Source organism: Phoca vitulina, unplaced genomic scaffold, assembly GCF_004348235.1.
Source record: "Phoca vitulina isolate PV1807 unplaced genomic scaffold, GSC_HSeal_1.0 scaffold4, whole genome shotgun sequence".
Lineage (NCBI taxonomy): Eukaryota > Metazoa > Chordata > Mammalia > Carnivora > Phocidae > Phoca > Phoca vitulina.
Window position 1 is genome coordinate 72,964,369 of NW_022589707.1, and position 13,879 is coordinate 72,978,247.

The following is a 13,879-nucleotide window of genomic DNA, read 5'->3' on the forward strand; positions in this document are numbered from 1 at the left end:
TTAGCTTTACCCTGCAGAAAAACTATGGCCATGCATTAAATTTATAATTTAAAATTTTTCTTATTGTTATGATTCAGTAAAACAAAATTCAAATGTTACATTGAAGTCTTTACTGTGTAATTTAGACTGTGTCCTTCAACTCATGTTTCCTTTCTAATACTAGTCATTCGGTGGATACTTGCCTGAATCATAGCATCCTCAAGGTGAAAATAGCATCGCAAACCAATTAACTCAGGAGACGCAGCAATGTTCTTACTGCCATTGTAACTGGATTCATTATTTAATATTAAGCCTGGCTTTACAACCTGACCAGAATGATTAAGGCTGGATGACGCTCAGCACATTTTTCTCTCTATTCATTATTCATTAATTGGGCATGGTCAGCTGGCAGCTACTTTGATGAATCTCCATTTCTAATTGATGCAAATGATTTACTAAAAAGGAAGCTTTTGGGGTGCCTGGGTGGCTAAGTCGGTTAAACATCTGACTCTTGGTTTCGGCTCAGGTCATGATCTCAGGGTTGGGGGATCAAGCCCCGGGTCGGGCTCTGCACTCAGTAGGGAGTCTGCTTGAGATTATGTCTCTCCCTTTCCTTCTGCCCATCCCTCTCTCTCTCTCAAATAAATAAATAAATCTTTAAAAAAAAAAAAAAAGCTTTCCTCTGTAGGGGCAGAACAGGTGCCAGCCTTAACTAATGGAGCACCAGAATGCTTAGATAACAAGGATGAACTGGTGGTTACCAGGCAACCTTGCTTTTTAATCGGAGTTGACACCAACATGCCGATATACCAGACTTTTCAGATTTAGTGACCAAGAAAGTCTGTTTTAAATGTAATATATGCATGGTGATTATATTGGATGAGAATGCCATGCCCAAAGGCATATTACATATCCAAGATTTTATCTGATACTGGGAAGACCAGTAAAACTGAAAAACTAAAAATAAAAAAATAAAATCTAAAATCAGTTATGGCGGGCGCCTGGGTGGCTCAGTTGGTTAAGCGACTGCCTTCGGCTCAGGTCATGATCCTGGAGTCCCGGAATCGAGTCCCACATCGGGCTCCCTGCTCGGCAGGGAGTCTGCTTCTCCCTCTGACCCTCCTCCCTCTCATGCTTTCTGTGTCTCATTCTCTCTCTCTCAAATAAATAAATAAAATCTTTAAAATAAATAAATAAATAAGTAAATAAATAAATAAATAAATAAAATCAGTTATGGCTACATTGTCAAAGTTGCATATCTCCGTTGTAAACAATATCTATAAAACAGTTGTGAAAAAGAAGGGGATGTGTTTAGAGGCAGAAATTTTAAAGTACATATAGAGAATTGTACACCAGGCTATAGTCTCTAGTTATGAAAGAATTTGGATCATTACACAAGGACTCCTTTATTTAACTCTTTGTTTTCACTAGGGAGATAGAAACACCAAGTGTGATGCTTCTATAGAGAGTCTCCGTGAACCATTCTTCCTCTTTCTCCACTGTTATGGAACACAAAAAATAACAGAGAGCAGGGGAGTTAAACTGAGCCATAGTGTGATTGTGAACAGAGTTTCTAGGTGAGCATGTGCAGTCTGAATTGTGACAAAGTGATTAAGATACGTTCTATTGCAATTTAGGTAAAATATGTAAACTTTTAATTTCTGAACATTTTGCTATCGGAATTTTTTTTATGTTTTAAGTTAACATGACAAATGTAACAAAACATTAAAAACAAATATTTTAGTATAAATACCAATTCTAAGAATGTTTCATTTGAGGTAAATATATTAAATATGCAAGAGCCTTTTGTATCTGTCACAGACATATCATTTTGACTTTCCAAATTAAATTTGCTAATATGTACTACTTGTAAAATTGAATGGCCTACCCATCCAACACTGGCCTGTACTTTGGTCTCTGCATGATCTAATCTATTATTTAATAGCTGAAATTATATTGAGATGAATAGTATGAGAAACATACTTCTCATGTTTCACTTATGTGTTCTAATAAATGCATTGGAATACATTTTAGAATAGATATGCTCAGTTTCTCTGTATACTTTAATATAGGGTAGTCTGGAGAATTCAAAAGAGATATTTTTTGGGAAAAATGTTGGCAAGAGATATGCTTATTTTTTCTCCTGTGTATTCTGGTAAATAGGAAGTCTTTATTCCAGGAGGATTATTTATTTGAAATTTTTAGTTAACATATTAAACGATATATGTTAAGAAGTTTTTCTGCTAATTCCTTTTCTCACTTTTTTTTGGTATCTAATATTTGCTGTATTTTCATTATTCTGTATAATGCCATAATATATCAAGATGGGCAAAGACATGACTTATGAGGGTATCATTGTAAGTTACAATAATTTCGTATGTTTAAGGAAATAAATGAGTTGCATTTAGAAAATCTAGTATTTTCGTGGAATTATTTCAGTTTATGGAGACTATAATAGGGAGAGCCGTGGAGACCAGCCATATTATTTTTTTCTTTATATGCTTATCAAGTGTGCATTAATACTTGTCCTGATATATGATTATACAAGTTGAGAAGTACACTAATATTTTTTTTTATTTTTTTGAAAACTACATTATTGTTTTAAAGTTATTCCTAGAAGCTCTTTACATGGTGATTTAAAAGTGCAAGAATCTCCATAAAATGTATTTAAACTTATTATTTTTAAGTATGAGAGGATTCAGAGGAAACATAAGCAACGTTCACCTTAGTAAGATAATCATACAATACTTAATAGCACTCTACAGAGGGCTTCAAACAAAAATTAATGCATTTTTCTTCCAAATACATGTTCATTGTATTATTGGAAAAAAACAAGAAAACCCAAACATGAAACATCTAGTTATATCTCATAACTACAAAACCAACCATAGTGTTTATACCGTTTGCTCTATACTCATCCGTTCATTTTTCCCTCTCTCTCTCTTTCTCTCAAAATAGTAGGCCTTGGGGCACCTGGGTGGCTCAATGGGTTAAGCGTCCGTCTCCAGCTCAGGTCATGAGCCCAGGATCCTGGGATTGAGACCCTCTCATCAGGCTCCCTGCTCCGGGGAGAGCCTGCTTCTCCCTCTTCCTCTGCCCCTCCCCGTGCTCATGCTCTCTCACTCTCTCTCTCTCAAATAAATATAATAGGCCTTTTTTTTTTCCTTCTTTTTGCTTAACATTTCCTTTTTATGCTTCAAGTCATTTTTAAACAAACACAGTTTATATATACACTCCCAATGTAATTACTCTTTTATATTACTTAATAACACCCAGTTGTATCTGTGATAATTGTGACATTTTGCTATTGTTGAACATTTACCTTGTTTCCAGATTTAGATATTAAATGGCATTTCTATAAACATAATATCAATAAATCCTTCTCTCCTCCAGTCTGCCAACAAATATGTCTCAAGTGACTGAATGAGTGAAATACTTGCACATATCCACGTAGTCCTACCCTAATACACACATGTACTTCATTATCTATTATCTATCATCTGATCCTTCTACTCTTCAAATATGTCTAGTAAAATTGGCTAGAAATAGATGCAAGTGGAATTTCTGGGAAAGATAGGCTTATGAAAAGTAATGTGTTATTTTCTAAAATTATAGAAACGGGACCATAATTTTTTTCAGAACTGAAAATGACTGTGGGTTCTTTAGCTTGAGGGTTTTTAATTTAAGATAGGAGAGAATATTAGAATCAACTGAGAGATTCTTTCAAAGGACAGCCTCCTCATTGGGATCACGTCTTCACTGATGGGGCCCGAGGTTCCCCAGGTGATTCTGATTAGGCCCATGAGACACCACCTGTAGGCTTACATCATTTATAAGTCAGAAAACTGAAGGCCAAGGAATGGTGAGTGGCTCAAGTCTGAGAGGTTATTAATGCGACAGAGTAGAACCAAATTTTTCGACCACCATGCTTTTCACTTGGGTTTTCTATGGAATTTTGTAAGTATGTTCTTTGTAAGATGTATCGAATGGAAAAAAATCCCAGGGTCCCATAAGTTTGAGAACGCTGGGTCACACTCTTGAGTGGGTCCTGTCTCAGAGCCTTTGATGTGCCAGTGCGGTTTGTTATTCTCTGAATGGAATAGCTTCTCCCCAACTTAAGTCAGTGTGGCACTAACCCCTAGAGTATCTTGAGGGATTGTTGTCTTTTGAAACAACTTTTTTTTTTTTTTTTAAGATTTATTTTATTTTAGAGCGAGAGAGAGAGAGCACGCGCGAGGGAAAGCGGGCTAGGGCATGAGCAGGGGGAGGGGCAGGGAAGAGGGAGATTGAGAATCTCAAGCAGGCAGGGTTGGGGTGGGGGTGGGGGCACCTTGATCTAAGATCATGACCAGAACTGAAACCAAGAGTTGGACGCTCAACTGACTGAGCCACTCAGGCGCCACTCTCTTTTGAAAACATCTTTTGATAAATATTCCTCACCATACTACCGTTTGTGTGCTTCTAGTCACAAATCCTAGAACTGAGGGTAAAAAAAGTAGGTGTTCATTAATATGCTAAGTAGTGATCAACCCAAATTTTTTCATGAGTAGGTCCAAATAAAAACATGTGACTAATTTCAACTGTTGATTTTTTAAAGCAGTGGACCCCCAGTTTTAGCGAGTACCAGATCCCTGGGAAGGCTTCTTACCCTGCAGACCGCTCAGCCCTTCCCAGGGTGTTTCTGACTGAGTCTGTCTGGGGTTGGAGACTGAGAGCCCACATTTAAAAAATTTCAGTGCTGCTGCTTCTCCAAGGTCCATACTTCGAGAAACCATTGTTTTAAAATAAATGTTGAGGGGCGCCTGGGTGGCTCAGTCGTTAAGCGTCTGCCTTCGGCTCAAGTCATGATCCCAGGGTCCTGGGATCGAGCCCCACATCAGGCTCCCTGCTCAGCGGGAAGCCTGCTTCTCCCTCTCTCACTCCCTCTGCTTGTGTTCCCTCTCTCGCTATGTCTCTCTCTGTCAAAGAAAGAAAATCTTCAAAAAAAAAAATGTTGAGATTTTCAGAACATTTTCAGCTGAGAAAAATAGGGGCATCATTTGTAGTTGGTGTCGTCTTTACATTCATCTTACTACTGGAAGTCGTTTTAACGTGCCCCTTTCCTTATTCAAGTCAGTAGTGCTCAGGAACAGACAGTGGTGAGTTTTTTAAATGTGTTGAAATCCGTGGTTGAATCCATGGCCGAATCCCAGTTTTATCATTTTCATTCTTTATTAAATAACCATTGAATGTTAGGTTCAGAATTCCTTTTGCTCTCTGATTCCTATTTTCCTTATAACTCTTCTCTCTCCTTTCTTCATGCTCTGCTTGCGCGCTAGTACACACACACACACCACACACACCACACACACCACACACACACACCCCCCTAAACTTTCTTTTAGAAAAGAGTATGATTAGTGATTCCTGTGTGAAGGTATATTTTCCAAATTTTGGACTTGAAACACTACTGTTTGGTTATATATTCAGTTTCCTTGTGGGATAACTATTAGATATTCATGACTTTCATATGAAAAAAAAATCAGTGATCGGTTTTCAAGTATTTTTGTCCATGACCAATTTTACAGTCCACATCACAGTCTAATGTGCACATATATACACATACACACAGTCCTGTCTGAAACACAAGTTTCACAAAATAGCTCTTCAGCTTAATATATAGAGTGTACTTTTATATATTTCTAAATACGTTTCACTTAGGGACGCCTGGGTGGCTCAGTCGGTTAAGCGTCTGCCGTCGGCTCAGGTCGTGATCCCAGGGTCCTGGGATCGAGCCCCGCATCGGGCTCCCTGCTCAGCGGGAAGCCTGCTTCTCCCTCTCCCACTCCCCCTGCTTGTGTTCCCTCTCTCTCTAACAAATAAAGTCTTAATTTAAAAAACAAAGTATGTTTCACTTAAATAATTTGGTCATAACCAAGTTTAATATTTCATTTAAAGAATAATTTGGTTTATAAGTACCTATAAAATTGATTTCATTATCTGATTATAGGTTGGATTTGCAGCTTTGGAAGCCATTGTTTTTGTTTTTTCATTTAAGGCCATGTTGTTCTTATCTATGTCTAAATATTTCCAATGTTGCAGTTTCCCAGGAAAAAATAAATACACACACACGTGTCCTAATATCTCAGGATAATAATGTGTTATTTGGTCATTTACGTTTTTCAGGGCTGTATGTGGACAGTTGGACATGTCAGTTCTTTGCAAACCTGCTGATTTTATGTTGTTGGCAGTGTCTTCCAGCCTTCTCGGGAAATTTTCTGGTTGTCCAGTTACGTCTTTTCTCCTGTTTATCACTTGCATCACTGTAGTGTGCTGCCAAAAAGAGTCAAATGTGATTTGTTTTTCAGTTTGGTTTTGAGGCGATTACCTTTGGAATATGGAAAACAGTCTCCAACATTGAGTTGAAAATATAGATCTGAACTTAATTTTTTAAAAAAAGGGCAGAGTTTAAAACTGTATTTGAACTGAAAAAAAAAAAAAAAATTAACATCATTAGCCAAAACAGCAACAACGAAAAGGTTACAGAGCTGCGTTTTGGATCAATGAATGTGATTCTCAGTTTCCTGCCAGGGGAGAGCAAGAAAGTAATTCGGTATCAAAAGCCTGGTTTCAATAGATAGAAAATTAATTCTCAACCTTAAACTCCTGTGGGCTTTTCTTGAATCATTATTGATTAGACCTTACCTCCTACCTCAGGAGACAAAATGGTTGCAGTTAGGATTTAATAGTGCTTAGTTACAAAAGATCTTTTCTAGTATACTTTATTTTTAAAACACAAATTGGTACAACTGGAAAACCTGCAAAAAGCAAGGGAACATGATATAAAATAATCCTTTATTGCTATCTTTTTGCAGTCATGTTTACCATAAATTGTCAAACCAAGAATTATCCTCAACTGCATAATAAAAACTTAGTAGCATAGACAGTGAAATTTATATTGAGGGATAATTTTAATTCAATTGTGTTTAAAGTAATTTATCCTGTTCTATAAATGTACATTTTAATAAGTACTGCATATGAAAAAGCTCTGGTCCCGTCAGGATGATCCTGAGTGACTCCAACACTGAAGAAATGAGGAGAGAAGTTAGATTTTAATGTGAATAATAGAAAGATAACGCTAATTCTGATACCTGAATGTTATTTGTGTATCTCATGTCATCATGGTACTATATTTTTTTTTACAATATTTTTTCAACATGGCTTCTTTTTGTCTCTGATGTATTTAGTATATAACATGTTAGTTTCAGGTATACAACACAACTATTGATATTTCTATATATTGGAAAACAAGTACCACAGTAAGTCTTGATGTCATCATGGTACTATATTTTTAAATATTCTTATAGATCTGTTTTTTTTTGAAGACCATGCACTTGTCAAATGAAGACAAGAATGTGAGAGTATCTGTTATCTCAAGTTGTAATATTATTTTTCTTGTCTATCTTTTCTGATACAGCCTGAAAAAAATGAGAGTGAGCCAGGCAGCCAGAGGATAAAACCTGTTTTTATTGAGGATGCTAATTTTGGACGACAGATATCCTATCAACATGCCGCAGTCCATATTCCCACGGACATCTATGAGGGCTGTAAGTAAAAGAATTTAAACAGCTGTTGGAATACCATGCTCTTGTCTGTCTTTTATATCTCAGATTTGGGGAAGAAAAAGAAAAAAATGGGATACCGTTTTGTTTACATATCATTTAAGAGTCTGTGGTCAACTCTGTATAAAAGAAGAAATCTGATTTTTATGAGCAGTTGATGTTCTTATAGCCTCACTATGTGAATATTTGCAGGAGAGTCTGCGTCCATTGGAGATGTCCTTCTATTCATATTGAGTAAAAAAATCTGCCTTCCCTATTGCCATCGAAACTGAAAATTAATAGATAGACTTTTAAAAAATCAAAGTTACATAGCACAAGTGCACACAAATGCAAATAGACAAACTGTAAAGGCAGAGAGCGATACATTTTAGACTGCAGTTTTCAGTCCCATCTTAGGGTTTTCTGTATGTGTCTGCCTGTCTTACCCTTGGATATAGATAAAAAATACCTGCCTCTCCATATGTTATGGGCTCAAGATAAATGCTGGGAAAGACTAAAGAAATAGAGAACCACTGAGTGGAAGACTTGCTGGAGAAGGCTTCACTGAGAGAAAGGGAGAGGAATAAGTTCCTTAGGACGGTATAGGGCAGGGAGCTTGTACCAGTGGAGTGACAGAGATACCCTATATATTAGTAAGGGTAGAGCCTGAGAATCTGACTAGGATAATCTATTGTCTATGAGGACTACCCAAGGCCCAGAAAGCAGGGTCTTTGTTCAGTCGTAGCTCTTGGCTCCTATGTTCACCATTCTCTAACCAGTTTCTACTCTGCCTTCTTGCCTAAGTAATTAGTAATAAGAAAGGACCATTTGAGATTTTTAAAAGTACTTTTCTTATATTCCCCTTAATTAGAGAGGCTGTAGAGTGAATTGGGTGTCTAGAACTGCCTGGGTTCTGGAGCCAGATGGCCTGAGTTCAAAGCTAAATTTTTGCAGTATTTTTTTTTTTAATTTTATTTATTTGAGAGACAGCACCAGGTGGGGCAGTGGGCACAGGGAGAGAGAGGAACAGACTCCCTGCTGAGCAGGGAGCCTGAAGTGGGGTTCGATCCCGGGACCCCAGGATCATGCCCTGAGCTGAAAGCAGACGCTTAAGCGACTGAACCACCCAGGTGCCCCTTTGCAATATTTTTTTCTTTTTTAAAAAGATTTTATTTATTTATTTGACAGAGAAAGAGAGAGCCCACACAAGCATGGGGAGTGACAGGGAGAGGGAGAAGTAGGCTCCCCGCTGAGCAGGAGCCTGATGCGGGGCTTGATCCCGGGACCCTGGGATCATGACCTGAGCCGAAGGTAGACGCTTAAGGACTGAGCCACCCAGGCGCCCCTGCGATATTTTTTTCTTAAGCAAATCCTTTAAATTTCTGGGCAAGTGTTTTCTCACCTGTAAAATGGGGATAAGATTACTAAACTAAAAGATGAGCGAGGATAAAGTAAGTTAATATACTTGTTTTCCAGCCTAGTAGTAGGTGCTATTTAAATGTTTTTTGTTACTGTTAATTACAGTTCAAGTTTATTTAAGCACAGGGGACTAAGTACAGGGACTAATAATATAAATTATCATTTATATTTTGGATTCACTGAGATTGTTTAAAAGGGAATTTGAAATGCATATGTAATTCTTTTCATAACAGATTTCCTCTTGATCAAATTATTGTATTCTGTTTTTAATTTTAAAAAAGTACATAACGTTTTCTTCCTATCAATTCTTTTAAGATATTAAATGTATGATTTTTCTTTATTGATAAAAGAAACAAAATGATGTATATGGGTAGTTTCTGTTGTTACATGAGAATTAAACGTAATTAGACTTCTTTACTGTTTATTCCAGGTTCTTTTAGGAATTACTTGGGATTTGGGTTCAGATTTCTTTTTTAAACTTTGATCATGGTGTACTGTTTAAAAGAACTATCTTGATATTTGCAATTACATTTTGTAACTGTTAAAACTATTCAGACAATATAAGCTGTATGATTATTTCTAATTTTTTTAAAATTAATTTTCATCCACCTTCATTTCAAATTTTTTTTATCACCAATTGTTTTTTGGGTATGCCAACAAAATAATCTTACTACGTTTAAATTATATCTTCCTATTGAATTCACATTAGAAGAACACACTGGCTGGATATGGAAGTTTTGAGTCACAATAATTTTTTGGTCAGTACTCTATGGATTTCCTGGCACTGTTTTTTTTTGTTTGTTTGTTTGTTTTTGTTTTTGTTTTTTTTGGTCCTGTATTACTGTGTTGAAGAAACTTGAGGCCAACTTCAGTGTTTTCAATTTGTTAGAAAGCTGTCATTATTGTGTTGCTGTTTTGTTGCCTCATATTTGGAGATTTTTTTTTCCTTACTCCTGAAAATCAGTATCATTATCAAGAAGATACTCAAGTCACTGATTTTTTTTTTTTTTAATCTGTGGAACACTTTGTTAAAATATATATTTGCATGTTCTTGGGGAGGCGGTCTGTCCAGAATCAGTAGTCAAGATAGATTGTCTGAGCAAGTCCATAGATTATTGTTTGTCATTCCCAAAGAAAAGAAAAAGAAAAAGTTTAAGTGTATTGTGGTTTTAATCTGCTTGCTTGTGGATGTAGAGGTTTGGGGAAGTTGGGATGGGTGTTTTGAAGAGCTTTGTCTTTGTGCTGATTCTGCCCACTTCTCCCCACCTTTGATAGGATAGAAAGAGCCAGTGGGTCACAGCACTGTTCTTTGCTGGACATGGGGCCCTTCACTGACGAAACTTGGGAAAGAGGAGGGTTTGCGCGTACTTACTGATTTGTATGGCACATGAGGTGTCTCTCTAAGGCCAGGAGCTTACTTCCTGGTCTGGATGGTGCATGAGACACCATTTCAGTCCCAGTATGGTATAAAGACTCCATTACCTCGCTGGCCCACTCAGCCCAGTTCTTTCCCTTCAGGTATACAAAATAATGAGGCTCTTCATAGTTTCTCTCATTCACGTTCCTACGGAACAGTAAATCTTTTTTTCCTCTCTGTAGAAAAATTTCCTTGCGGTTCAGGCAATCTATTAGGGATTGTCAAGAAATCCTCAAATTTTTCATTCAGTTCTCAAGGAAGGATATGGATACTTTACACATTTTAAAAGTTTTTTTTCCCCTCTAAAAAGCGTATACCATTATGGCAAATTTTAATATAGCATACATATTTAACATAGAAAATTAAAGTGCCCAGCAATAGCAGCTACTGAAGCTAATCATGATTAACAGTTTGGGGCCATAGTCCCGTAGAATAACTTTAAATGCAGGAACTAATGTCCAAATGAGATATTTCACACTGCTTTTCAACTTGCCTTTTCCTGAACTTAGAGATTCTTGTTAGAGTATTAGAAGGCTGCAAATGGGAGAAAGATTTCTCCTCAGGAGTAGGTTACCCAGAAAAAAATAAAGTGATTGTGCTTAGTTTCTCAATGACATGTTTGAGAAATCAGTGAAAAAAGGGATTTCTCATTTTTTCCATTGATAATTAGTGCCTAATTTACCAGTCTAGTAAATTACCTTGTGCATACCTTTTGTGAACAACAAGGGTCAGAAGACCCCACAATTCCATTGGCCTGGTTAATTAATAACACCATTTTTTTTGAATTAGTAGCTGCTTGACTCCATGCTAACCTTTTTTAATGTAGTATCTCCTTTATTTACTATAACATTGTTTAAGTAATTTTGAAGAAGGGAAAACTGAAGCAGTCTTTAAGGAAAGGCCGTATTATTAATAAGAGATGGGGTCAGACTTCAAATAAAGTCTAATTCCAATCTTTATATTTTTAATCACTATAATAAATGAAATTCTTGATATTTTAGAGTTAATTTTAACTCTTATGTTATTTGGGAGACAGAATTGTCCACTGGAATTAGTAAGATAATGTGTTCTACGTGATAATCTTTATTTTCTTACTTTTTATTCTTTCCCTCTTTTGATTTTTTTTTTTCTTTTCAGTTGAAATCATACATAGTTAAAGTCTTCATCTGTTATATGCTGGAACAGACATGAAAATAGACACAAAGTGAACCTAAACATAATTTTAAAAATAATATTAATTGCGACATGGTATACATAGGTTTTTTTTTTTTAGTATATTTCAAAAGTTTCGAATTTTATAAATGTTTTTCTTTCCAATTTAGAGTAAACTATGTGTACATATCTGCAGAAGATGATCTTAATAGTCTCAGGGAATAAAAAATACTTTGATTTTGAAAATGAGATAAAATATTTAAATAGGTGTTTTCAGAAGTCTAAGGCATACTTGGGAACGTGTCTTAATTAAAAAAAGAGAAAGCTCTGTCTTGGATTATTTAGTCTCATTTATCTTAATAGTGGCTTCTCCCCCTTTGCTGAAATCTCATCAGTAAGACTCTGACCTCTCTGGCCTCTACTCTTTTAAAATTCATATTCCATGTTATGGGCTGTGTGAGTAAATGACACAGGAGTAAAATCAGAAATGTCAAGAAGATCTTGAAATTTAATGATTACCGGTATTCTTCATGAAGTTCATCGGAATATATCAGATTTACAGGATTGTTCTAGGTTTCCGAATTTAATAAATGTGAAAGCTTCCTTTAATTGAAGGCTTAACTGAAGGAAACAGCCTGTTCTTTCTCTAAAACAGTTGTGTGACTATATTCTCATAAGGAATCTCATGTTCTAATTTCTTAGAGGCAATTACTTCTTAAAGTCCCAAGAATTGAAATGGGATTATCTTTGCTCATTGATATATTTAAAGTTTTAGAGTAGTACATTTAATTAAAGCCATATCTGAAAGTGTTCATTTTTGAGAATTTCACTGGTACCAACCTTAATTTTAGAGGGCATTCAAGCCATACTTAATTTTCAGATCCAATTTCTGTGTTGGACTGTAAAAAAACAAACCTAGAAACTAGTAAAAGAAGGATTGAATATTTGGACAATTTGCTTTCAGTTACAGAACCTTATTTTTTAAATCACTTTAGATCCAAGTATAGGAAATGTCTTCATAGAATGCTCTATAGTCATCTATCAATAGAAGATTTTATAGAATTATTATAGTTCCAAAAGAATCTCAGTAATAAGGGAAAATAGTAACTCCAAATTGCATAACATTTTCAGGTATTCAATACTTTTGTCCTTATACTTACATTATAATGTAAGCAAGACAATTATTTCCATTTTAGAAACTGAAAAAATGAACTTTTATCTTAAGGGAGTATTCATTTTGATAAAGGAAGACAGAATTTTCAGGAATTGTTTGTCTTTTAAAGTCTCACTTGCTTTACTAACAATACTTCTTATAAATTGAACTACTTAAAATTACTAATACTGCAATTGCAATTTAACTTGCTGTTGATTTATTTTGTCTTTATAGCTACAGTATCTCAAATGATATCAGTATAAAAAATAGAGGAAAAAGCTGCCCTACCTTTGCTGACAATTGTATAGATAGCTTTTCAGTCTTTATAAATTTTAACAACAAATCTGTTTCAAGAGATAGACATCACTTATTTATAGAGTGCTAATTAATAGTTTACATTGGTTTTAAACAACTCATTTTGTTATTCCAACAAGTAACAATGTGGGTAATATCTCTTTTATAGTTTTAAGAAAGTTAATATTTTAGTTGATTGGCATCCTCAAAATAAGGCTGTCTGACTTTACAGTTTCAATAGTTGTAAAGACAGATGAAAACTCTTTTAAAAAAAATATTTGGTGCTCTTGGGCAAAAGGCTGGATTCACAAGTCTGTCATTTTTCTTCAACAAAGTATAGTCCATGTGAAAAGATTTCACTGGATTGATGTTACTTTATATTATTGCTTCACCAAATACATTTTGTAAGAGGAAACTTTACATAATATTGGTAAAATACTTTCAGTGTATAGTCTTAGATTTTAAATTGTAATTAGAAATAAAGTTTGTCCCGTATGTCTTTTCTTTAACGAACTGAAATTAAAGAGTAAAATTGGGAGCTCTTGGATAAGTGATTTGAAGGAAATGCAACCATGGGGAATAGGATTATTTGATGTAACTTAGAATAATTAATATGAATAAGGTAGATTACTTTGGATGTAACTGGTTTGGTTATAACCAAAGTAGACTTTGTAAAAAGTTAACAAAAAAGGGCAAGAGCTATCAACTATAGAGCTAAATTGTTTTTTCACTTAGTGTTTGGTTTTGAAATATGCATTCTCTTCTTTTGACTATAGTGATTGTTGATACATTTTAATTTCAGTTATCTCATGAGTATATATCTTTCATCTGTATTTGGCATATTTAACAAATATTTTGAATTATTTATGGGATAGCTCAGAAAAA

At 35.3% G+C, this 13,879-nt stretch overlaps 1 protein-coding gene across 2 annotated transcripts in view; it reads left to right on the forward strand.

Moving 5' to 3' along the window:
- The window catches only part of CACNA2D1 (calcium voltage-gated channel auxiliary subunit alpha2delta 1), a 491,057-nt gene that overhangs the window by 310,343 nt on the left and 166,835 nt on the right, over nt 1–13,879 (forward strand). For both annotated transcript variants that reach the window (XM_032402277.1, XM_032402278.1), the window contains exon 6: nt 7,436–7,565. In XM_032402277.1, the coding sequence (XP_032258168.1) occupies nt 7,436–7,565 (130 nt within the window). The remainder of the gene's footprint in view (nt 1–7,435; nt 7,566–13,879) is intronic.